General features: G+C 39.7%; 2 protein-coding genes across 4 annotated transcripts; both read left to right on the top strand.

Moving 5' to 3' along the window:
* The first annotated feature begins 222 nt into the window (after positions 1–222).
* LOC135640866 (uncharacterized protein At1g51745-like) lies at positions 223–16,142 on the top strand. 3 transcript variants are annotated; one of them, XM_065155647.1, is made up of 4 exons: positions 839–958; positions 1,996–2,073; positions 11,756–12,819; positions 14,405–16,142. In XM_065155647.1, exons 3-4 carry the CDS (start codon positions 11,934–11,936, stop codon positions 15,694–15,696), a joined length of 2,178 nt encoding a protein of 725 aa, XP_065011719.1. In that variant the 5' UTR covers positions 839–958; positions 1,996–2,073; positions 11,756–11,933; the 3' UTR covers positions 15,697–16,142. The 3 variants fall into 3 exon arrangements, with proteins under 3 accessions (XP_065011718.1, XP_065011717.1, XP_065011719.1); XM_065155646.1 differs by lacking the exon at positions 1,996–2,073 and having other exon boundaries at positions 223–958; positions 14,408–16,142; XM_065155645.1 differs by lacking the exon at positions 1,996–2,073 and having other exon boundaries at positions 224–958.
* Positions 16,143–16,690: 548 nt separating this feature from the next.
* On the top strand, positions 16,691–23,430 carry LOC103986633 (DNA topoisomerase 2). The gene is made up of 20 exons (XM_009404679.3): positions 16,691–17,535; positions 17,840–18,132; positions 18,223–18,289; positions 18,392–18,662; positions 18,757–18,956; positions 19,040–19,249; positions 19,337–19,450; positions 19,535–19,648; positions 19,784–19,948; positions 20,032–20,217; positions 20,328–20,483; positions 20,569–20,702; positions 20,794–20,962; positions 21,050–21,238; positions 21,321–21,507; positions 21,589–21,638; positions 21,724–22,152; positions 22,233–22,442; positions 22,529–22,628; positions 22,708–23,430. Exons 1-20 carry the CDS (start codon positions 16,945–16,947, stop codon positions 23,292–23,294), a joined length of 4,422 nt encoding a protein of 1,473 aa, XP_009402954.2. The 5' UTR covers positions 16,691–16,944; the 3' UTR covers positions 23,295–23,430.
* The last annotated feature ends 139 nt before the right edge of the window (positions 23,431–23,569 follow it).

The raw sequence follows: 23,569 nt of genomic DNA, 5'->3' as shown, positions 1-23,569 counted from the left end.
TCGGATCCTAATCCGACAGCCCACGATCTCCTCGGTCGTATGAACCACTGAAAGAAGTCGCGGCGAAAGCACCCTCTTCCGGTCGATCTCCATCACACGGCCGTATCACTTGGTGTAGGATAACGTATGTAGTTCATACGGGACAACGACGCAGGAAATGGGAATAGAAAGCCAAGCCAACTCCTGGTTCCGATCCCTCGCGTTTTATTTCTTGCTCTCTTAATCTCCCCGTCATCATCTATTTACTATTTTGAAATAATTACCGTTTGCATTTCCTCTCTTCTTCACCCGTCTCTCTCTCTCTCTCTCTCTCTCTGATGTGAAGGAAAACAAAAGGAGGAAAAAAAAAGAAGGCGAAAATAAAGAAAGAAAATAAAAGAAAAAGAAAAAGGAACGGAATCTTGGTCCCAGAGGCGGCATCTCTTCGATTCATCGGCGAGGGAGATCGGAGGAGCTCCTTGACCCCAATCGAGGGTTGGGTCGCGGCGGTGTCGGTGGGGGAAGAGGTGACGATGGCGACCTCGAGGAAACCCTAGGTTTGGAGGTCCCGGTCGGTCGAGGATGAGATCTTCTTTGATGTAAATGGAAATTCTGGGTGGGGATCCTCTCTTCTTGATCGGATCTGTGAGAACCATCACCTGCAGCTGCAAACCGCCGCCGGCATCAGCGGCGGTCAGCCACTCGATCGCCGTCGCGGTCGTGCCGTTTCTAGGGCTTCGTTTTGGCTTTTGGATCGTTTTGTAGGCGTAGGGAGGGAGGAGATGGGGGTTTCGGAGGCCGGAGATGGAGGAGGGAGCGGCGTCGATTGCAGTGTCGGGACGATCATCTGGGTGCGCCGCAGGAACGGCTCTTGGTGGCCCGGGAGGATTCTTGGCCCTGAAGAGCTGTCGGTGTCGCATCTCATGTCACCGAGATCCGGGACGCCAGTCAAGCTCCTCGGTAGGGAGGACGCCAGCGTGTGAGATTTCTGTTCTGCTTGTTCATTTATCGACTTCTATGTTGATTTTATTTTTTTCTACTTGTTTTTCTTAATTTATGCATTCCTGTACCCTTCTCTGGATATCAAGAAAAGGTAGCATGGATGAATGCAGTACTTCAAATTTTCATCAATCTCGATTTGGTGTTTTCTTGGCTGATTCTTGCTTAGTATGTTCGTTCTTATGATTCTAATTTTCTCAATATTTATTTGCTATTGTGTATCAAATTTACTCTTTCCACGGTGCTGTGTGCTTGCAGTGCCTGATGCGACTCAGTACCTTCCAATTATCTAGTTCCGCTCTAATTTCGCAATCTTTTTATATGAAATAAATGCAAGCCAGCCTGTGGACCGATTGTTTTCCTACAGAAGAACTCTCACAATTAGGAACTCAACTGAGGCCTAGAGTTGGTCACCTACGGGATGGGTTGAAGCTAAATCAAGTGGTAGCTAGGAAGCTCTTTCTTCACCGTGGAAGCATTATGTGTCCATGCGGTTAGAATATGCATGTCATCGATAACATGCTGTTTTCTGAACAAAGTAACATCACTGCTGTGGGGTTCAGGTTATGCTTCCTGGGTATTGTGTGTTAGAAGAGATGGTTAAGCTTTAGAGATGGATGACTTTTTTTGTTCAATTTTTTCTGCTATCATATAAACTTTAGCTCTCATCGATGGGAAAGTAATTCTGTGAAATGCTTTTCCTTGGACTTTCCTTCGGCATGAACTTTCATCCACTGAACCTGATTCTTTTGAGGTGGAGAGAGCCCTACACTGTTAAACAGGAGCAGACACAAGTAGCCTGAGCATTGGACACTCGGGTTATAAACTCAATATGTCTCTAGCATTATTTTCTTCATTTGCATCTTCTGTTGTGTTTTCTCACCCTTGAAACGGAATGTAGAATTTAGTGCGGACCATGATCCCATTGATTTTCTTTATCATTTTCTATTAGCCTCTAATTCCTGATATAGTTGTCACCTCATCTAGATTGTTCTAATGATCATTCTGATTTTTCAGAAACAAGTATTGAAGACAGAATGACAAATTATATAGTAGCCGTCCTATTTCTAAATTCTGGAGAAGTTGCCTATGTTGGTTAGATTTTCTTGTATTTGAACCAAATACTTCATTTCTATTTTATAAAACCACACTATGAACTAGTAATTATACATTTAACTATAAACAAGTAGTCTTTTCCTGAGTACCTTGTGTTGGCTTTACAATTTTTTTGGCTAATTAATATTCCTCAGTGGCGCTACTTCTTGTGTAACAGCAAGATTTTACATGTTTGCTTGTTTTTCTTTAACATTTTTTTAGGTTGTTACTTTCTGATGTATCTTATTATCGTATTTTTATCAGTGCACTTCTCCAGCATCTTGGTTGCTGATAACTTGTCCATAAGGAATGTAACTTTGGTAACTAATACCATTTCTTTTGTCCTTTCCACATCCTCAGATCTCCATCTCGGAATTCTTATACTAGTACACCAATCCTGATTATAACTCTAAATCGACCATTTATACTTCTCATCCATCTCAATTATAAATAATAAGGATTAAGCTAAATCGTATCCTTTATTGCTCATTGGTTGTGTCCTTTACCATAAGCCAATCTTGTGGATCATAATCCTATGTGCTAGGCCAATCCAGAAAGTATGCACCTTGACTTACATTGTCATGCTTTTGCTGAATTATTGATTTGCATGACATTCTTTCTTGCTCATATCGTGTCACTCCATTTGTCCCTGAAATCTGCTGCTTTATTATCTTTATACTGGACCATAATATAACAACCACACTACATTATGCTGAAATTCCATTTGTTTCATATTTAACATCGATCACATATTCAAACCTGCCAAATAACTTTTTTTAGCAATCTTACCCTTTTTTCTTTCACTTCTTTGTTAGTTTCGTATCATAGTTTAAAATATTATCTGTACCAATTATTTACTGACCCGACAGACACTTGGGACATGAACTGAGTGATTTCACCTTGTTCAGTATGAGCTTAACCAACTTACCGTACTGACTTATCTGACTATCAGCAGACCGTACGAACTATACAGATGGTAAGCCTACTGCTTGGTTTGAAGTTCTTGACAGTTTTTGTAATTGTCTTATCCTTTGTTTTTTTGTTTTTTCTCTTTCTTTCTTCTCTTCCTTCTACCACTGTGATGTAGAACAAGGTAGAGAGAGGAGAGTAGTAGAGAGAAAGCAGGAGAGCAAGATAGCAAGAGAAGAGTGTAAGAGACTGGAAGAGAGAAGATTCAAGCCTTTTTTCATTTGAATCAGTAGTGTTTGATTCATTAACAAGCTCCACTATTTATAATGGTTTAGGAGCATTGGTATAATTAATGAATATAATAATTCCCAAGAGTAATCTACCAAGGAATTAGTATGATTTTTAGAAATCTAAAATGTGACTTCTAGGATACTTAAATAATAAGCGAGTGCATTTAATATAAAAGGAGTTCCTAGAAAGCAATGATTTAAAAAACGCTAGGTTCTAAGGTTCCAAAACGCTCTAAAATATTAAAATATAAAAAAATATATAATATAATTAATAAATATTATTACTTAAATAAAAATATTCTATTAAATTAAAACAAAGATTAGCAGTGTTAAAATCTAAATAGTGTATTATTAATCTAATAAATAAAGATTATTTTGAATAGTAACTAATAATATACTGTTAATAGTATATTTACTGTTAACAGTAGTAGGGAAGAGTAGAGACTGAAGAAGTCGCGGTGAGAAGCCGAGTTGCAGGCAGCAGACAACACCAGAAGCTGTAGAGTCGCGGATAGTAGGAGGTAGCGAACAGCAACGACAGTGGAGTCGCGGATAGCAGGAGGCAGCGGACTGGAACAACGACAGTGGAGTCGTGTCGCGGACAGCAGCAGGCAATGGACAACAACAGCGACCAGCAGCGAAAGCTGAGGAGACTTGGACGACGACAAAGGAAGACTTGGAGGCAACGAGAGAAACCATTGGCGGCGGAGGTAGAGGGAGAAATCGTCGACGACGGAAACAAAGAGAGAAGCGTGTGTAGGGTTGGGAGTCGGGGTCACGTGCTGATATAACTGCATGCGTTAGTTGGTTCGATCGAACCAACTAATACAAATTAAGCTGTTCGGCCGCCTTATATCAATTGGGCCTCGCTCGAAGCGCCCGACGCCTGGGCTCGGGCGAGTGCCTAGGTGGCGCCTCATTGAAGCATGTCGCTCGGCCCTTAAACGAGGTGCTCGAGCCTTGCCTTGCCCGAGCACTTAGGCAAGCACCCGAGCGCCTTTTTAAATCACTGCTAGAAAGACCAAAAGACTTTTCAATTTTCAACACAACTCTTGGAATTTCTAGCCGAACTAATTGATGACTTTTTTGTTGATATCTTTGTCTTGAATAAACTTTTTTGAGATCCTTTGCAAAACTCGATGGTTCTCCATCATTCTCCCTCTATAAAAAAGAACTTGACCCCGGAGAGTGATATGCAAGGTACTGGTCCAATAAGTCTGCTGCAAAGTCTTGAAATTCCCCCAAAGTAATCTAAGTGGCATCGGAAGTTGGACCATCATGCCACTTGATAAGAAAGTGTTGAGTAATGCTAGTAGTAGACGCAACAAGACGGTCATCAAGAATGACCTCTACCTCATCCCTGTGTTGTGGGAGAATCGGTGCTTTGGGAGGATTGTCACTTGCAGGAATATCGATAGATAGAGGAGGCTCAAAAGTACCATGATATAGAGTTAAATCCTCTACATTAAAAACTAGACTAATATTTAAGTCGAAAGGTAAATCGAGCATATATACATTAAATCCCAGTTTTTGGATAATGAGAAAAGACCAATGACTCGGGCATATAACTTTTTAAATGAGTTTTTAAGGAATCTCTCAGGACGAATGCGAACCAAGACAAAATCGACAACTTGAAACTCTTGACTTCTATGATATACATTAGTTGTAAGTTTGTAACTTTCATTACTTATGACAATTTTTTGTTGAATCTTAGCATGCAAATCATGAATATGTTGAGCAAAGGAGTATGTTGGTTTTGAGGCATGATACTCAAGGAAGGGGTGCAAAGTCAATGAGAGTGTGAGGAGTATAGCCGAGGACAGTTTGATATGCGCTTTTTTCGATAGAGTAGTTGGCTGAGTTATTGTATACAAATTCTGTAGTGGGTAAGTTGAAGTCCTAGTTTTCGGGTTTCTCCCTAACTAACATCTAAGAAGGTTTTTCAAGGAACGGTTAACAATCTCAGTTTGACCATCAATCTAAGGGTGAAAGGCTGAAGAGAACTTCAGTGTTGGGTCAAATAGTTTTCACAAAGCTTTCCAAAAGTAGCTAACAAATTTTACATCTCTATCAGACACCATGGTTAAGAGTAAATCATGTAATTTAATCACTTTTCGAAAGAACAATTCAACAATGTGTGAGTTGTCGTTGGTCTTGTTACATGGGACAAAGTGAGTCATTTTTAAAAATCGATCAACAACAACCAGAATGGAGTCATGATCACGAGCTATTTTGGGAAGTCCAAGGACAAATCTAAATTCACATTTTGCCATGGTGTATGTGGAATGGGTAAAGGGGTGTATAGGCTAATATTGTGTTTGCGAGTTTTAGCAATTTGACAGGTGTAAATGTAATGCTATGACACCACTAGAGCAACATCTTGCTGTAAGGAAGGCCTGTAAAATCTATCATCGATTAATGCAATGGTTTTGCCTCGGTCTAGGTGACCTACTAATCTACCCACGTGTATTTCCCAAACAAAAATGTCTTGAAGGGAGGATCGGGGAATACACAATCTAGTAAATAAAAAAAGGTAACCATCCCTAAGAATGAAGTCCATACATTCACGATGGTTTTCATCTTGGACTTCTCGATATATGTGACTAAAGTCTGGACATTGGGTATACTCTTCTTTTAATCGCTTGATGGTCAGACAATAAGATAAACTCTTGCGACAGAAGGTAAGATTGCCAATACCTAAGACATTGCACAATCGCGTAGAATTCTTTGTCGTAGGTAGAATAATGCTGTTTTGCATCATTGAGTTTCTCATTGAAAAGGCGATAGGCTTACCCTCTTGACTAAGAATTCCTTGTATGCCTATACCAGAGGCAACACAAGTGACCTCAATGGGTATACTAAAGTTAGAGTGCTTAAGAATAGGAGTCGTGGTCATTTTCGTTTTGATGTTAGCAAAGGCTTTGGTAGCGGCCAAGGTCCAAGAAAACTCACATTTCTTTAGACAATCAGTGATAGGTGTCATGATAGAAGTGACCTCAATGGGTTTACTAAAGTTAGAGTGCTTAAGAATAGGAGTCGTGGTCATTTTCGTTTTGATGTTAGCAAAGGCTTTGGTAGCGGCCAAGGTCCAAGAAAACTCACATTTCTTTAGACAATCAGTGATAGGTGTCATGATAGAACTAAACTCTCTAATGAATCTCTTATAGAAAGAGATTAATTCTTGGAAACTTTGAACTTTAGGAAGGGTTTTAGGCTTAGACCATTCTAAAATGACATGGATCTTTTTTGGATCAGTGGAAACACCCTAGGTAGAAATGTTGAAGCCTAGGGAATAGGATATAGGTTTGCATGAACGAACATTTTTTCTAACTGACATAGAGCTTAGCAACTCGAAGGGTAGTAAGAACCTGTTGAAGATGTTCCAAATGATTCTCATTGGTTTTAGCAAAGATCAAGATGTCATCAAAGTAGACTACAACAATTTTCCTATGTAGGGTTGTAAAACATTGTTCATGAAGCGCATGAAAGTGTTTGAGGCGTTGGATAACATTTTTTCTGAGTGAAATAGAGCTTAGCAACTTGAAGGGTAGTAAGAACCCGTCGAAGATGTTCCAAATGATTCTCATTGGTTTTAGCAAAGATCAAGATGTCATCAAAGTAGACTACAACAATTTGCCTATGTAGGGTTGTAAAACATTGTTCATGAAACGCATGGAAGTGTTCGAGGCATTGGATAGACCAAAAGGCATGACTAGCTATTCATATAGGCCATCTTGAATTTTAAATACTGTTTTCCATTTGTCACCAGGTCTAATATGAATTTGGTGGTATCTGCTTCTCAGGTCAAGTTTTGACAACCAACTAGATCCAGGGAGAAGGTGTAGCATATCCTCAAGTCGAGGAATTAGGAAGCTATATTTGATTGTTATTTTGTTGATCGCTCTACTATCGACATACATCCTCCAAGACTCATCTTTCTTTGGGGTTAACAAAGCAAGGGCATCACAAGAACTGAGGTTGTGTCGTACAAAGTCTTTAACCAAAAATTCTTCAACTTGTCTAACTCAACTCTCTCCTTATGATTCATTATATAATGTAGGAGGGAGCTGTGATCCTGAGACAAGGTCAATGACATGTTGAATTTCCCATAAGGATGGTAGCTCACCAGGTAATTTCGAGGGTATGATATCAAAAAAATTATTTAATAAGGATTTAACCTCAGGAGTTTGGTTAGGAATAGTACAAGGCTAGGAATTTTTTTAGCAATAATGGCCATACAAAATTTGTTGTCTAGGCTCTCTATTTCAAAAGATTTAGGATCCAGTAAGTGGAGTCCCTTAGTGGTTGGGGCTTGTGGAAGAGACTTGGGAGTGTTCCTATTTTGTCCTTTTCTAACGGTTTTACTGGTTGTAGAATATAGTTTTTGCCTTTATATCGAAAGGCATACGTGTTTTCTCTCCCATGATTGGTGACATCAAGGTCATACAACCAAGACAGACCTAAAAGAATGTGAGCAACATCCATTGGTAGGATGTCACAGTAGATCTCACCCTAGTAATCACTCATTTTGATTGGTACCGAACATCTTTTGGTCATGGGTAAAGTGGTTTTGTTAACCCAGGCTATTTAAATTGGTTCGGATGTGACTCTACTTTAAGGTTTAGTCTTTTGAAAATCACATTCTAATGAAATATACGATTTTTCTTTCCGACAAAAAATATTAGTAAAATTTTTAAAAATTTACTCGACATTGAGAGCTATGTGGTCCACCAATTCTGTAGGGGCAGTCGCCCCAAAGTCGTAAGAGATTGACATTGGAGGTGTAAGGATTCTTGAGTGTTGATCGAGGCTTTTGCTGCTAGTTGGAACACAATGTGGTGTAGGTCAGGTTTTTTGATGGGCTCTGATACCAAACTGATGTAGAACAAAGTAGAGAAAAGAGAGAAGTAGAGAGAAAGCAAGAGAGCAATATAGCAAGGGAAGAGTGTAAGAGACTATGAGAGAGAAGATGCAAGCATTTTTTTTCATTCAAAACTATAGTGCTTAATTCATTAACAAGCTCCACCATTTATAGGGATTTAGGAGTCTTGGTACAATTAATGAAGACAATGATTCCCAAGAATAATCTCCTAGAGAATTAGTATGTCTTTTAGAAATCTAAAATATGATTTCTAGGATATCTAAATAGTAAATGAGTATACTTAATTCAAGAGTACACTTAATACAAAAGGAGCCCCCAGAAATACCAAAAGACTTTTTAATTTTCAACATAATTCGTAGAATTTATATTTTATAGACCAACTAATTGATGACTTTTTTGTTGGTGTCTTTGCCTAGAATAAAATTTTCTGAAATCCTTTGTGAAGCTCGATGGTTCTCCATCATGCTGCCTTCTGATGCTCCTTGCTGTGTCACTACCATCATCTCCTCTTCCTCCACTCTCTCTTTTTCTCTCTAATCTGAGCAGTATGTTCAAATGCGACACATACTGAGTGTCTGTATGCTGGCCCGTATTACTACCATTACTGGTCTGACCATCTAGTATCAGACTGAGATTGTATTCCATGTTTAATATCATTGTAAACTTGTGCGCTAACTACCATAATCTTGGAATGGCTTCTGTAAGGTTTTGCTTGGTCTCTAGCCATATTATGCATCTACTGGTATCTCCTATTATCATTGCATTTTTTCCGTTAGATCACAGTCTTTCTCATTTCTCATCGACTATCTTAGCTTACCGTTGCTGGTTTGCCGCCTATGTTTCTTGTTTGCCTGAATCTAACTTTATGAAGACTATAATCTTACTGTCGTGTTGAAAAAGCTATTCCAGGCATTGGTTGTTTTGGCTGAAAGGCCTGACCAATTAGAGTTGTTATGTCTTTGCAGCCTCTAGGTATGTAGCTCTATTTCATTGCAATATATCCTCTTGCTTGTTGTCTTGGTGATTGTATTTTTGTGATTAGTTTTTTCAAGTTGTTTTGGTCTTGACTTTTCTGGCTTGTTTAATTCATAAGTTGTTGAATCTTGCAACAGTTCCATTATAAACTTCCCTACAATACTCCCACAGAGGATGTGTTTTATGAAATGGCATGGCATGAATGTGCTGACTGAAATCCATTCATATACATGACTTGCTCCATAAATTGAGCACTTAGGAGTTAGTGATTATGATACCTGAATATCCTACTGGTGACTTACGTTGGATTTTTCACAAATTTGTTCAGATTAAAATTAGGTTCGTTTTGAAGTTTAGGTCCACTAGGATATATTCAGTCTTGATTTTATTTGATTTTGGGTACAGTTGACTAAATTAATTTTATCTTTTAGTATTTTCTGGGAGTTCTCATTGTATTGTAATAAAATATCGCAGAGAAGTCGTTCTTGGAATTATTTGAAGCCTGTCATCAAATAAGAGTGTATGAGATAAAAGAGTTTGAGTTGATATCCAATATTCTTAATATGAAGGTGTTTAACTCATATTTTTTGCTGGCTTGATTAAGGTTCTTTCTTTCCTTTTTTATTCTCTAATAAGAGTCCTAATGAGGAAAGTAAAGGCAGGTTATGTGGTACTAGAAGAGTATCCATTCCTTCAAAAGACAGATTTTTTGAGATTGAAAAATTTTGTGAAAAAATTTGACTTGACCACCAGTCCTATCTGTCTTCTTTGCTTTCTTGTTCTTTCTCCTATCTGTTTCCTTTTTCCTTTCTCTTTCGTTTGTTGGAATGAATATTGCAGCAGGGGTCTTGTCTCTCTTTGAAAAGCAAACAACCTCAAGCCTGTTCGGAATGCTAATGACAGTTCAATGACCTAATCTTTTTTTAAAGAGACTAAGATGCAAACTACCAGCCTTATTGTAACCTCTAGGTGTATCTGTCCTTTTATGAAACCAGTAACATAGCCGTGGGGGTTGCGTGGCCACGTGCTCCGTGCAGGCGGGTTGAGAACAGCCCTCTATCCTACCTTGTGCATGTTAAAACTGAAAAGCACCACTGTACCTCATATTATTTTCCGTTGTTGCCAGTCTAACTAATCAGGTAGCAAATTCCATATGAGACTTCTGTGTCCTCACTTCCCATCCATTTTGCCTTGAAGTAGGTGAAATTTCGTGCTGTAAAGAGGGAATAAGAAAATTAGTTGCTAATCCTTTATTATATATATGGTAAGGATAAATCTGGGTTTTAAAACTTAAAAAAATCTTTTATTGATTTTGAAATAGGAATAACACAATATAAGATTGAGCCCCCTATTTTAGGCTATTATTATTAAGAACATGAAGATTGTTATACGAGTTTAGTCTATGGGTGTTATGATCAAAATTCTTTCTGTATTTCTCTTTACTATCTCTAAGAAAATAATAAATTTGAATACTCTCTGTGATATTTGTTGAGTGTTAAGGAAAAACATTCTTCCAGATAAACAACTCATTTGAGACGTGATTCTTGATATTTCATATATGTTTTGATAGAACAAAGAATAGTGATATATGTGTTAAGGGATTATAGCCTGAAAATGTTCTTTAGGTTGTTTGAATATTGCCACAATGGTCAAAGAAAATTCCAGATTTCTATATGTTTTGACAAGATTCATGAGATTCTTCAAAATATATTCATTTTAAACTCTTTTCTATTAGCCCAATTGCCATATTCAAGGTGTTGAATGACAGTTCTTTATGTGCTGTTTAGCAGAATTATATGCTTTATATAACCTTTATATCAATATCAAACTTTATTGTTTATATCCATTTACGGTAACATACAATATTATTTCATCATAACTATATATGGTGCATTCCCCCTCCATTAAAGTTCTAGTGCCACCCGTCTAAGATCCATCATGTGATATCTCTAGAAAATATATCAATAAGATTCTTCTTTAGTCAACAAATAACTGTGTAAATCTCTCTCTACACTCTTACATTCAATTAAAAAATAATTAATTTTTCCAATCAAAAGTAGCTGATGCCTGTTGTGGAATTTAACTTGGCTCAAAAATATGTATGATTCTCTTTTCCAGATAGTGTTGTAGACTGTATGATTTAACACAAAGATTCATGTTGTCGTTTAAATGATAGAGAATGCAACCATGTTATGAGAATTTCATTTATAATTTGCAATGAAGGGTAAGCTATGTGTCACCCATTTTATCATTTCTGCAGGTTAATATTCTTGTTTATCTTAGATTACATTTGCAAGTTAGAGTTGCTCGATATACATCTGCTAGGAGTATCTAAGCTTATCCTTTTTGGCTATGATGATGTACTTGCACATTAGCGAAGTTTTCTTTAGTTTGCTTTTAAGCAAATGATCAAGATTGACAGTAACTGATTCATTTTGGGATCCGCCACAAAGTATGTTATTGTGTGCAAAGCAAGGCTCTGTATATTATTATATTTTGAATATCGAGTTATGTCATATGCAATCTCATCGTTGACCAATGACATAGAATCTCTTGTTGATTTATATGTATATACTCATTGTATGATGTGTTTCAGTTGAAATATTTAAGGTGAACCTATTGGCAGGGACTGGTACAACTTAGAGAAATCCAAACGTGTTAAGGCATTTCGCTGCGGGGAGTTTGATGCCTGCATTGAAAAGGCTGAAGCTTCCTTAGGTGTTCCTATAAAGAAAAGGGAGAAATATGCACGCCGAGAGGATGCTATTCTTCATGCTCTTGAACTTGAAAGAAAGCAGCTTGAAATGAAGCAGCAAAAACAAGTGATCACCTCTAATGGAATTACAGGCAAACCTTTAGGTACTTTAAAAAGAGAGTTTATTAACTTGTCAGCTTCAGATACACTCACAGGAAATGATGAATCTTTGATAAATAGTAAAAATGCCATTCGCAAGACTCAGATGCTTCCCAGAAAAGCAGGTTTGTTGCATGAGGAAGAGAATATCAACAATTCTATGAAAATGGATGACGATCATAAAAATAGTAAGCAAATAGGAAGGGAAGAAGATATTTCGGATACCTTTCATCGGATGAGAGGACTGCAGGATTTTGGTCTGCGGATTGCTTCAAAGAAAAAGCTCCCCAAGTCTGTTCCTTGGTTGACTACCAAGGAACCTGCTGAGAATAACATGGATGCTTTTCCTAGTGCTGGGCATATAGTGGGTGGTAGAGGTCATGTCAGTAGCGTCAAAGATGCCTTGGAAATCAATAGAAAAAGGTCACATGGCGGTGTGATTGAAGAATCTCTAGCGAAAAAGCGTGATAGACGTCGGCCCCTTCATCAAGTTTTACAAAGTAGTGCAAAGTTGCAGTCTTCTGATTCTTCCCAGTTTATTCATTATCCTGACATTGTCAGAACACAAGGGAGAAAAGACCATATGGGTATTATATGTCGGGCAAAACGAAGTAGATGCATCTATGTGCCTGCTGATTCAGTTGATTCTCAGGATGGAGGATATTCTTCTGAAGATATGCAGATACCTGCAGACCAGATTGGAATGGATAGCCTTGACCGACCTGGTTCTTTAGAAGAAGATTGCACATCTTCTGGAATGATGAAGATGACTGACTCTGATTCTTCTCTAAAGGATTACTTGGAGACTGGGATGGAGGAGGAAGATTTTTTGGGAGGTACCATGCTTGAGTTGTTCATCTATTATTTTCTTTTTCTTCATCAGGGATGGATCAAGTTCTTGAGTTTGTGTTTCTGGCTTCTATTTCTTTGCTTTTATTGTAGATCGCTTGGTTAAAAGCTAACTGTTTATCTGGTGTGATGCTGCTGTGTCATCTTTGATGGTGTTGCAGATGTCATTACAAGAACTGGCGATGTGACTACAGGAACTCTTAGATGAACTCAAGTTCATTGCACTTTCTTTTTCTTAGCTCCATTTCAGAAGTAGCCAAAATCTTTTATACTTTGGTCTCAAGGATGAATTTTGAATCTTTTGTTTTAGTACCAGGTCCATTTAGAATAGCTAGGTATACTTATTTGTTGTTACATAACTAACCTTCTTTTTTATGTTCCAAGGATTGCAATATATTGCCACATGTTTTGTTCTCTGCTATTCTGACTGGCCATGTTGTTCATTTTCTGGGCCTTATAAATCTGCATGCTTTTTTCCTAGAGCACTGGATGGGCATTAATGGGCAATAAGAATGGCGTGGCAAGAAAAACCCTAATTAAACTATGTTTTCTGGTGAACCAAAAAGAACTAAAATATGTTTCCAGTATCTTTAATGGCCCCACAATATTTGTTTTGAATTGTAGCGTTCGCTGGTCTAGCTTAGTTTATTTGAAGTTACGAGTGCAGTTAAGGTCAATTATCTAACAGTTTTTGGGCTTGTTTATAAATTAGTTGAAGTATCACTTTTCAGTAGTTATAGTTTATGTAGCTGTAGCCTGAAAATGCAGGGATTAGTGGCTATGCATAATTCTGCATCAGGATGTGTCGGTCCATGTCTAATAAACTTTTAATAGCCACTGACCGATGCTTTACTTTAGTCCTTTTCTTCTTTTCTTTTCCTTATAATCCTCTTTCTGTCTCTAATTCCTTCCTCGAGACTATAAATTCTATTTCCTCTGCTATTTGCCTCCTTATCTTTTATCTTGTTGTTTATTCTTTTTGGAGATTAAAAACTGTAGATTGAGTAGATATGCAGACTTGTAAAGGATTTTAATATGAAAAAATGGAATATTGTTCAGATGCATAGGTTGAAAGTCGTTGCACAGCGTTGCAATAATCTTACTTCAAAAAATCCAAAGATGCCTTTAAGAGAAAAAAGAACACCACTAATGATTTTTCTGCTGGTTGTTTGCATAACATCCTTAAATCTAAATGGAAACAAATGATATTTTCATAATCTTTAATTTCGATCTTGAGGGGCCCAAATATGCATATTAACAATGTGTTTTAAATTGTTGGTGCATCTAGAGCCTTGTTATGGTATACAAACAAAAATTACAGTCCTGCTTGATTTTTTTTTTCAGGATTTGGCCATTGCAACTTCTAAATTAATGATTGTGTATTAATTTTAGTGTTTGGAAATAACTTGCGATGGTGTGAAGATGACGTTGAATTCATCTGCAGAATTGATGATTTGAGATCGCATGTTAAGTTTTATGTGCTTTTGATGCTAATTGATTTTGCTATAGTTTCCTTGAGAACCATGTCTTCAATGGTTTCTGATAGTGGTCAATTGTTTGAATCTGGACCAGAAGATCGTGACGCTTCTGCATCTCATAGTTCGGAGAAATTTGAAGATGTGGACAATGATGAAGTGCCTTTTCCTGGCAACATTTCCCAGTTGCATCCTTATGGACATTCTGCAGATGCTTCTGCTGAGGCGGGAGTTTCCAAGTGGCATATGAAAGGCAAACGCAACACCCGAAATCTCGTTAAGAGGCCAAGCAATGTAAGGGATGGCAAGAATTGTGTCATTGGTTCTGATAAATATGATGCTTCCTTAAAGGAAGCTGCATATGGAGCCAAGTATAGCACTTTGAAATTGGAGAAGATGGAACCTTTCAGCCAGAGGACTGTAGAACCAGATTCCTACCATATCAAAGAGGAGGATAATTATGCTTCTGATGATGTTGACTTGAGTGATGGGGATTTTCTTCAAGAACAAGTCATTGGATATAGTAATCAAAGATACCCTCTAGTCTCCAAAGCAGCCAGGGATTCAGGGAGACGCCGCATTGGCATGAACAATTTGGGAAGTGATTCTCATTTAATGATGACTCCAGGCTGGGAAGCTGATGGACCGTCTTATGTGACTCGAAGGAAGTATTGGGAAGAATCTGGTGAGTGCTATGATCCTGTTTATTCTTCTCATATCAGCAGAGAGATAGGATCGAATTTGTTTAATGTCGATCTGAAAGTTAAAGCAAGCTATCAAGGTGAGCATGTTCCTCTGGTTTCTCTAATGAGCAGATTGAATGGAAAAGCAATTATAGGCCACCCTCTCCAGATTGAAATCTTAGAAGATGGTTCCACTGGCCAATATTTTTCTAGCAATCCTGATGAAAGTACAGCACACCAACCTGTCTGGAGGACTGCCAGAAGAACAGCCATGCAACGAGTACCTCGTTCTAATCCAGTATCATCTTTGGAGGATGACGAAGCTGGGGTGTCTCTGTATTCAGAAATAGAAAACAAACATCTACCCGACATGTATTCTGGTCATTCCAAAAACCAGTCCAGGTCAACAAAGAAGAAAGTATTTCATGATCTCCGACCACCCTTGGGTAATAGCCAGAAAAAGTCATTAAAAAGAGCAAGTTTGTCAAACCAGAAAACTAGAACACTATCCTCTTTTGCAACTGAACAGAGAAACAGTAGAGAGAATGGTGATGTGAGGCTTGGTAGGGATCGTGATATATTGAGTGGTTTGATGAAACCAGAAGGACAATTGCCTTCAGTTACATGTGTCCCTGTGAAGGTAGCATTTAGTAGGATTCTGGAAGCAGTTAGGAGGCCATCAACTGCTGTGACCCATCATATTTGAACGGCCGATCCAACAATAAGTTCCATCATAGGTGACAATTTCATGCAATATGTCCAACTACCTGATTCAATGCTTCATGTACACTACTCACAAACACTTTGGCCCGAGGTGAATGTTCCAATGAAGTTTTCCGATTAGATCGGTCACAAAGGTGGGTCCTTATATTGATAAGCTAATTCTGTTTTACCAGTCACCAAGGGCAAACAAGCGCCCTGCTTGTTGCTGTAAAATGTCACATTGCAAGTTATATATTCGGCTCCTATGACAAGCTGCTCTTCTTTAGCATAGCACTTCTAGTCAACCTGGCATCTCGGTACTCAAAGGTGTGTTCTTATTCAAGAACTTTCTCAGTGGTGTTTGGTTGGCCGACTCGTGTAAATTACTAATTGCAAATTTTAGTATGTTCAACAGTTTGATTAGTATACATAAATCATAAATTTCAGTCATGTGAAAGAGCCAGATCTGTAAAACTTTATATGCATATGAGTCAGTTATTTATTGTCAAATGCTTATCAACTCTTTTGTGGATGCGTAGGCAATTTAGCTACTGCATTTGATGGAACCTGGTACCATCTCCCTGTTCCACATGAAACTGTCGTCAGCTCAGTAAAACTCCTCTGGCTTTTTTTTTTATATTTGGTTTGGCAACATCACATTTCTCTTCGATGTTTTTGTAGACACTGGGATGATTGGTGTGGTGTGAGGGAGAATTTTATACATCGCTACTGTTTCTCTTTTCAGGTTCTAGGTGATATGCTATGCAGCATTGAGGTAGCAGGACATGTTTTCTTTGACTTACAAGACATATCGGACAACCTCTTAAGTTCTTTTATTTATTCGTATCTAAAATAATTTATATATTTTAATAAATTTTAATCTTAAATTATACGTATTAGTATGTCACAGGTTTTATTTAATGCTTATTATTTATATATTATATTTTTAAAAATACATGAGTTATTTTAGATATGAATAAATCATAATAATTTAATATTAACCCAAAAATCTAACTACAAATACTTCTACCGGACATGGGGAGAAGTGCATGCCTTTCTATTGACTAACCGCACCCGTTGGATCCTTCCTCCTGATCTCATCACCGCCATTTAATTCAAACACGCCCCCACTTCGAATTCAAATTTCAAATCTTGGAACGTTGTAACCCTTCCCCATATTCTCTTCCTCGCTGCACTTCCATCTCTGCCCTCTCCGTGACACAAGCTCTGTGTCTCCTCCTCCTCCACCGCCATGGCCGCCGAGAGGAAGCTTCCCCTCCAATCCAGCGCCGCCCACAACTCCGCTGCGGGGGGCGGTACCGCCGAAGCCCCCGCACCGGCAGGGGGCAAGAAGACGATCGAGCAGATCTACCAGAAGAAGACGCAGCTCGAGCACATCCTTCTTCGCCCGGACACTTACATCGGCTCCGTCGAGAAGCACACTCAGCCCCTCTGGGTCTACGAGAACGGCGAGATGGTCCACCGCCCCGTTACCTACGTCCCCGGCCTCTACAAGATCTTCGACGAGATCCTCGTCAACGCCGCCGACAACAAGCAGCGCGACCCCTCCATGGACACCGTGAAGGTCGAGATCGACGTCGACGCAAACCGCATCAGCATCTACAACAACGGCGATGGCGTGCCCGTCGAGATCCACCAGGAGGAAAGGGTCTACGTGCCGGAGTTGATCTTCGGCCACCTCCTCACCAGCAGCAACTACGACGACAACGTCAAGAAGACCACGGGTGGGCGAAATGGCTACGGCGCCAAGCTCACCAACATCTTCTCCGCGGAGTTCATCATCGAGACCGCCGATGGGAGGAGGCAGAAGAAGTATAAGCAGGTAACCACGGTTTCTTGATCTGGACCTCGATTTCTTGATTACTATTTTTTTATTTCTGGCACCAAAAAGCTACGAATGAGGCACTCTGCTCTCGATTCTGCCACATCCTTTGCTGATGTTTCTGAATTAGGATTTCCGCTCCCGATCTTGACGAATCCTCTTTTCTGTATCTAGATATGGTTTCAAGAAACAGATGTTTGGCGCTCAGGAATTTCATGGTTTCTTTGTCCTGATCAAGCTTCTTGATCGAGTGATCTGATCCTTAACACTATGAACATGTGTTCTTTTCGGCTTTGGGTTGTAGGTTTTCTCTGACAACATGGGGAAAAGGTCCGATCCCTCAATTACCAAGTGCAAGGAAGGGGAAAACTGGACAAAGGTGACCTTTAGGCCAGATCTTGCCAAATTTAACATGACTCGTCTCGAGGAAGACGTGGTTGCACTCATGAAGAAGAGGGTTGTTGATCTCGCTGGAACCCTCGGCAAGTCCGTCAAGGTAGAGTTGAATGGGCAACGGATACCTGTAAAGACTTTCTCCGATTACGTCAACTTGTACCTTCAGTCTGCATCGAAGTCCAGAACTGAACCACTTCCAAGGTCTGCTGAGAACCTGCACTTCTCTCATTCTCATTTCAGCCTTTGATTATAAGAAAAATGATCTTTTTTTGGTGTGGATTGTTCGACCAGGATCGCGGAGAAGGTTAATGAAAGGTGGGAGATTTGTGTCAGTCTAAGTGAAGGGCAGTTCCAGCAGGTACACATGGAACTTGTGCTTGATGATTGTTGTATCTGCTACTGGATTTGACATTGTTTATGGATTGCATAGTGTCTTATCAGTTGCCTCTCGTTCATACAGGTTAGCTTCGTGAATGGTATTTCAACGATCAAGGGAGGAACTCACGTTGAGTGTGTTACTAATCAGATCACCAACCATATAATGACCGTCGTAAACAAGAAAAACAAGAATGCTAACCTTAAAGCACACAATGTGAGAAGTCATCTATGGGTATTCGTCAATGCCCTCATCAATAACCCTGCCTTCGATTCACAGACCAAAGAAACCTTGACTACTCGTCAGGGAAGCTTTGGATCAAAGTGTGAGCTCTCACAAGAGTTCCTTAAGAAGGGTTAGTTCTACTCCTGACATGCTGCTGTTCCAGTTTTTTCTCTAGACGGTGATAAAAAGCATTGCGATAATTTGAACAAGTTCTCTTTTTGCAGTTGCTAAATCAGGAGTCGTAAACACTCTGCTTACATGGGCTGATTTCAAGCAGAGCAAGGAATTGAAGAAAACAGATGGTGCCAAAAGGCAGAGGATTACAGGCATTCCCAAGCTCGAGGATGCTAACGATGCTGGTGGCAGGAACTCCGATAAGTGTACCTTGGTATTGACTGAAGGAGATTCTGCAAAGGCTCTTGCTGTGAGTCATTTCAGCCTATTTAGTCATGTACACTTTCAGCTTCCCATTCCAAAGCATAATCTCAATTCTCTACTTCATCACAGATGGCTGGTATCTCGGTAGTAGGCAGGAACTACTATGGTGTGTTTCCGCTGAGAGGGAAACTGCTGAATGTCAGAGAAGCTAACCATAAGCAGATAATGGATAATGCAGAAATCCAGAACGTAAAGCAAATACTTGGTTTGCAGCATGGAAAGGAGTATGATAGTACTAAAGGCTTGAGATATGGCCATCTCATGATAATGACAGATCAGGTTTGGTGTCACCCCTGTGCATCACTCTATTCTTACCATAATATAATTGCATTGCTGGCAAAAAAAGTTACTTCCATTTCTGTGCAGGATCATGATGGCTCGCACATCAAGGGCCTCCTCATCAACTTTATTCATACATTTTGGCCCTCGTTGCTAAAAGTTCCCTCATTTATGGTTGAGTTTATAACACCTCTTTTGAAGGTATTGTCGTTTCCACAATAGTCTGAAATGTTAGAGAAATATTATGTATGAGAATTAAGAATATATCTATCATCTTTCATGCAGGCAACTAATAACAAGAACAAGACTGTTCTATCATTCTATTCCATGCCAGAGTATGAAGCATGGAAAGAAAGTTTGGGAGGGAATTCAAGTGGTTGGTCAATTAAGTATTATAAGGTTTGCTGATTAAAGCATAACTAATCTCAATCTGATCTTCCTGAAGTATTATTTTCTCTGTTTATTGTTTATGGAGAGATCTTTGTTTGCATATACTCTAGAATTAGATTTTAACATTGTCTATCCTTGATTCAGGGGTTAGGGACAAGTAAATCAGAAGAAGGCAAAGAGTATTTTAAGGACATAGACAAGCACAAAAAGGAATTTGTATGGGCGGATGAGCAAGATGGTAATGCTATTGAGTTAGCATTCAGCAAGAAAAAGATTGAGGCTAGAAAGAATTGGCTCCGCCAATTTGAGGTAAGTTTCATGATTACTGCTAGCCATAGCCAATTGATCTTTCAACTCTATTCTGAGAAACACATTTTATCAAACTATTTCAGCCGGACAATTATCTTGATCAAAAGCAGAAGCTTATCAAATACAGTGATTTCATCAACAAGGAGTTGATCCTGTTCTCCAGGGCAGACCTACAAAGATCAATACCTTCAATGGTTGATGGCCTGAAACCAGGCCAGAGGAAGATCTTGTTTTGCGCCTTCAAGCGGAATTTCGTAAAGCAGGCCAAGGTATACCAAGGAAGGGGTGCCTTGAGTACTTTGCTTCCAAGCAGTAGTTTTAAGTGTTTAAAGACAAGTTCTAAAATCTTTTATTTAATGCATATTTCATTGTCGTACAGGTTGCCCAGTTTGTAGGTTATGTTTCTGAGAAGTCAGCATATCATCATGGTGAGCAGAGTCTTTCTACTACTATAATTGGTATGGCTCAAGATTTTGTGGGCAGCAACAACATAAATCTTTTGCAACCTGAAGGACAATTTGGTACTAGACACCAGGTAAATTTGCTCAAGATTTCTCTTTATATCTTAATTCGGCTCTATGCTTTCGTTTCTAACTCATTATTCCCCTCACCATTCATAGGGAGGCAAAGATCATGCCAGTGCAAGGTATATCTTCACTTGTATGTCACCTGTCACGAGGTTCTTGTTCTCCAAGGATGATGATATTCTTCTTGACTACCTAAATGAGGATGGGCAATCAATTGAACCCACCTGGTAAACATCTAGAAAGCACTGATTACATTCTATAATTTGATTGTTTGGACTCCCTTGAGCTTATCTATGACTCACATATTTTAATTGTCAGGTATATGCCTGTCATACCTACGGTTTTAGTCAATGGAAGTGAAGGGATTGGAACTGGATGGAGTTCCTACGTTCCTAATTACAACCCAAAAGACATTGTAGCTAACGTTAGGCGATTGTTGAATGACGAACCAACGCAACCCATGGACCCATGGTATCGAGGTTTCAAGGTATGTTCGTTTTTTATGCTGTCCTTTTCTACTTGAGGTTACTATAAGAGGAACATAAACAAGATTCGGTTCCAATTATTATATCAGGGTCGGATAGAGAAATCAGCAACAAAGGAAGCTGGTGTGACCTATACAATTACTGGTGTCATAGAGGAAGTTGACAACACAACACTGAGAATAACAGAGTTGCCGGTCCGTAGATGGACCCAGGACTACAAGGAATTTCTTGAGTCCATGATGACTGGGAATGATAAGATCAAGGAACCATTTATCAAGGTAAATTGCTGAAAAATGGTTTTTGTGTAAGTTCAGAAATTATACATGAAGAAAAGCATATGTGATGGTGCATTATCCACAGGATTATCGGGAGTATAATGATGACAAGACGGTCCACTTTGAGGTAACTTTGACAGAGGAGAATATGAACATTGCCAGACAAGAAGGGCTGGAGAAAAAGTTCAAGCTGACTACAACAATTGGCACCACCAATATGCACTTGTTTGATTCGAAGGGTGTCATAAAAAAATACGATAATCCCGAGCAGAGTAGGTTTCATTCTGCAAATATCAAGGTACACGTTCCTTGTCAACTTGAATTAGTTGCTAACACTCCAATCTTATTTGCAGTTCTTGAGGAGTTCTTTCATATGAGATATGAATTTTATGAAAAAAGAAAGGTGAGCTTTCTGTCATTGTTGTGCCGAAATTCTCTGGGTTGTTTCTTGTAGTAGATGCTAATAACTTTTCACCATACTAATGCAGAAAGCACTCTTGGACAACCTCGAGCTGGATTTACTGAAACTGGATAACAAAGCGAGGTTCATCCTTGGTGTTGTTAGAGGTGAGATAATAGTCAGTAACCGGAAGAGAGCAGATCTGTTCCTTGAACTGCAGCAGAAAGGGTTCACTCCTATGCCAAAGAAAAAAAAAGGCATTGATGCTGTTGTCGCCGGAGCTGTGGAGGAAGAAGAAGATCAAGAAGAAGAGAGCCCTGAGGTGGGAAAGGGTGGAGTAAAAGCCAGCGATTACGAATATTTGATGTGCATGCCGATAGGAAGTTTGACGTTAGAGAAGGTTCAAGAGCTTTGTGCAGATAAAGACAGACTAGAGGGAGAGGTTGATGAATTAAGAAGAACATCTGCAAAATCTCTATGGTTGAAGGAACTCGATGCATTAGAAGAGGAGCTGGATGTAAGTGTTGTTACTGATCTTTATGAAATTACTCTTCTGTTTCATTTGTCATGTTACAAGTTTGCCTATACGTTTTACAGAAGCTAGAACGAAAGGATGCTGAGGCTGAGGGGGTGAGGAAAGAGATGAGAATGAAGACCACTGCCGGTCTTGCACCCTCTAGACCAGGACCGAAGAAGCCAAGAAAGAATGCAGCAAATAACTCATCCGTTGTTGGATCGGAGGCTACTGCAACTGATGCGGGACAAAAGAAGCCTAGAGGGGCAACCAAGAGAGCTCCTGCTAAGCAGGTTGATTCAATTGCAGTGATGATAACTTCATATATTTGAAGTCCACTCTGTCTCAAGTCAATTTTGTTTTCTGACTTCCCTGTTAGCGTGTGGTGGTTGAGAGCGGCGACGAAGACGATGATATTCTTGCACTGAAAGATCGGCTTGCTGCCTACAATCTCGACTCTTCTCCGGATCACCACCCAGGTAGGCGCACTGGAATAGCATTGCGTCACATATATTATGGTAGCACATGGTGCAAGACTCAATGTCTGCTATGTTGCAGCAATGGAAACAACAGATGCAGTGGTCGGGCAGGGAGAGGACAAAAAACAAGCGGACAGAAATAGCGCTGCAACAAGGAAGGCAACTTCGATCGACCTGTCGGATGACGAGGATAACGAAGCTGGAAATCACATGCCCGCCATAGACGAAGACAACGATGAGGATTTCAGTGTGGTGGAAGCACCTAAAGGAGGGAAAGGTAGAGGGAAAAAGCCTGCCAAAGAAAAGGCTACCACGACCGCGACAAGGAAGAGGGGTTTGGCACTGCCTGTTTCGAGTCAGAAACGCATCACCGAAGTGCTTAAGCCCGCGGAAAATGCCACCACCAGGATCTCGCCACAGAAGAAGGTCCGGAAGATGAGAGCTTCTCCTTTCAACAACAAAAGTGGATCAGTGCTGGGTCGACTCAAAGGTTCACCCTCCGGCAGTGAAGACTCTGGCGGTTCCTCAAATGGCGGCCCTTCACCGATCAACGAAGTGGCAGCGGCAAGAACTCGACCGAGGAGAGCGAACAGTACGAGAGCTGTGTATGTGCTGAGCGATTCAGAGGTGGAAGAGGAATCAGCCGATTCAGACTTCGAAGAGTAGGAAGCTTAAATTGTATGAGTATAGTAGAACCGTGTTATTGTAACACCATGTTGATGTAACAGTTACTCGAGGGAAAAACTTGGACTGTATTCTGATGTTACTTACTGATGTGTCCACATATATTGGAAGTGGTCAATGGCAATGTGGTGGGGCCGGCTTCCATGAGCCGTTCGGTGAAGCCATTTCACGGAGAAGGTTAAGCGGGTAGGTACACAAGTCTCTTTTGGCATCGTTCTCGGGCCTTGAACCCATTGCGACATCCGAACCGTTTGATC

Source organism: Musa acuminata, chromosome BXJ3-6 (genome assembly GCF_036884655.1).
Source record: "Musa acuminata AAA Group cultivar baxijiao chromosome BXJ3-6, Cavendish_Baxijiao_AAA, whole genome shotgun sequence".
Classification (NCBI taxonomy): Eukaryota; Viridiplantae; Streptophyta; class Magnoliopsida; order Zingiberales; family Musaceae; genus Musa; species Musa acuminata.
This window is presented reverse-complemented; position numbering and strand designations above follow the sequence as displayed.

Coding starts and splice junctions, on each gene's coding strand:
- LOC135640866 (XM_065155645.1), top strand. CDS start 762: ATGGGGGTTTCGGAGGCCGGAGATGGAGGAGGGAGCGGCGTCGATTGC. Junction 959..11,755: donor GGTAGGGAGGACGCCAGCGT/GTGAGATTTCTG, acceptor ACCTATTGGCAG/GGACTGGTACAACTTAGAGA. Junction 12,820..14,404: donor GGAGGAAGATTTTTTGGGAG/GTACCATGCTTG, acceptor AATCTGGACCAG/AAGATCGTGACGCTTCTGCA.
- LOC103986633 (XM_009404679.3), top strand. CDS start 16,945: ATGGCCGCCGAGAGGAAGCTTCCCCTCCAATCCAGCGCCGCCCACAAC. Junction 20,484..20,568: donor AATTTGGTACTAGACACCAG/GTAAATTTGCTC, acceptor CACCATTCATAG/GGAGGCAAAGATCATGCCAG. Junction 22,629..22,707: donor TTCTCCGGATCACCACCCAG/GTAGGCGCACTG, acceptor GCTATGTTGCAG/CAATGGAAACAACAGATGCA.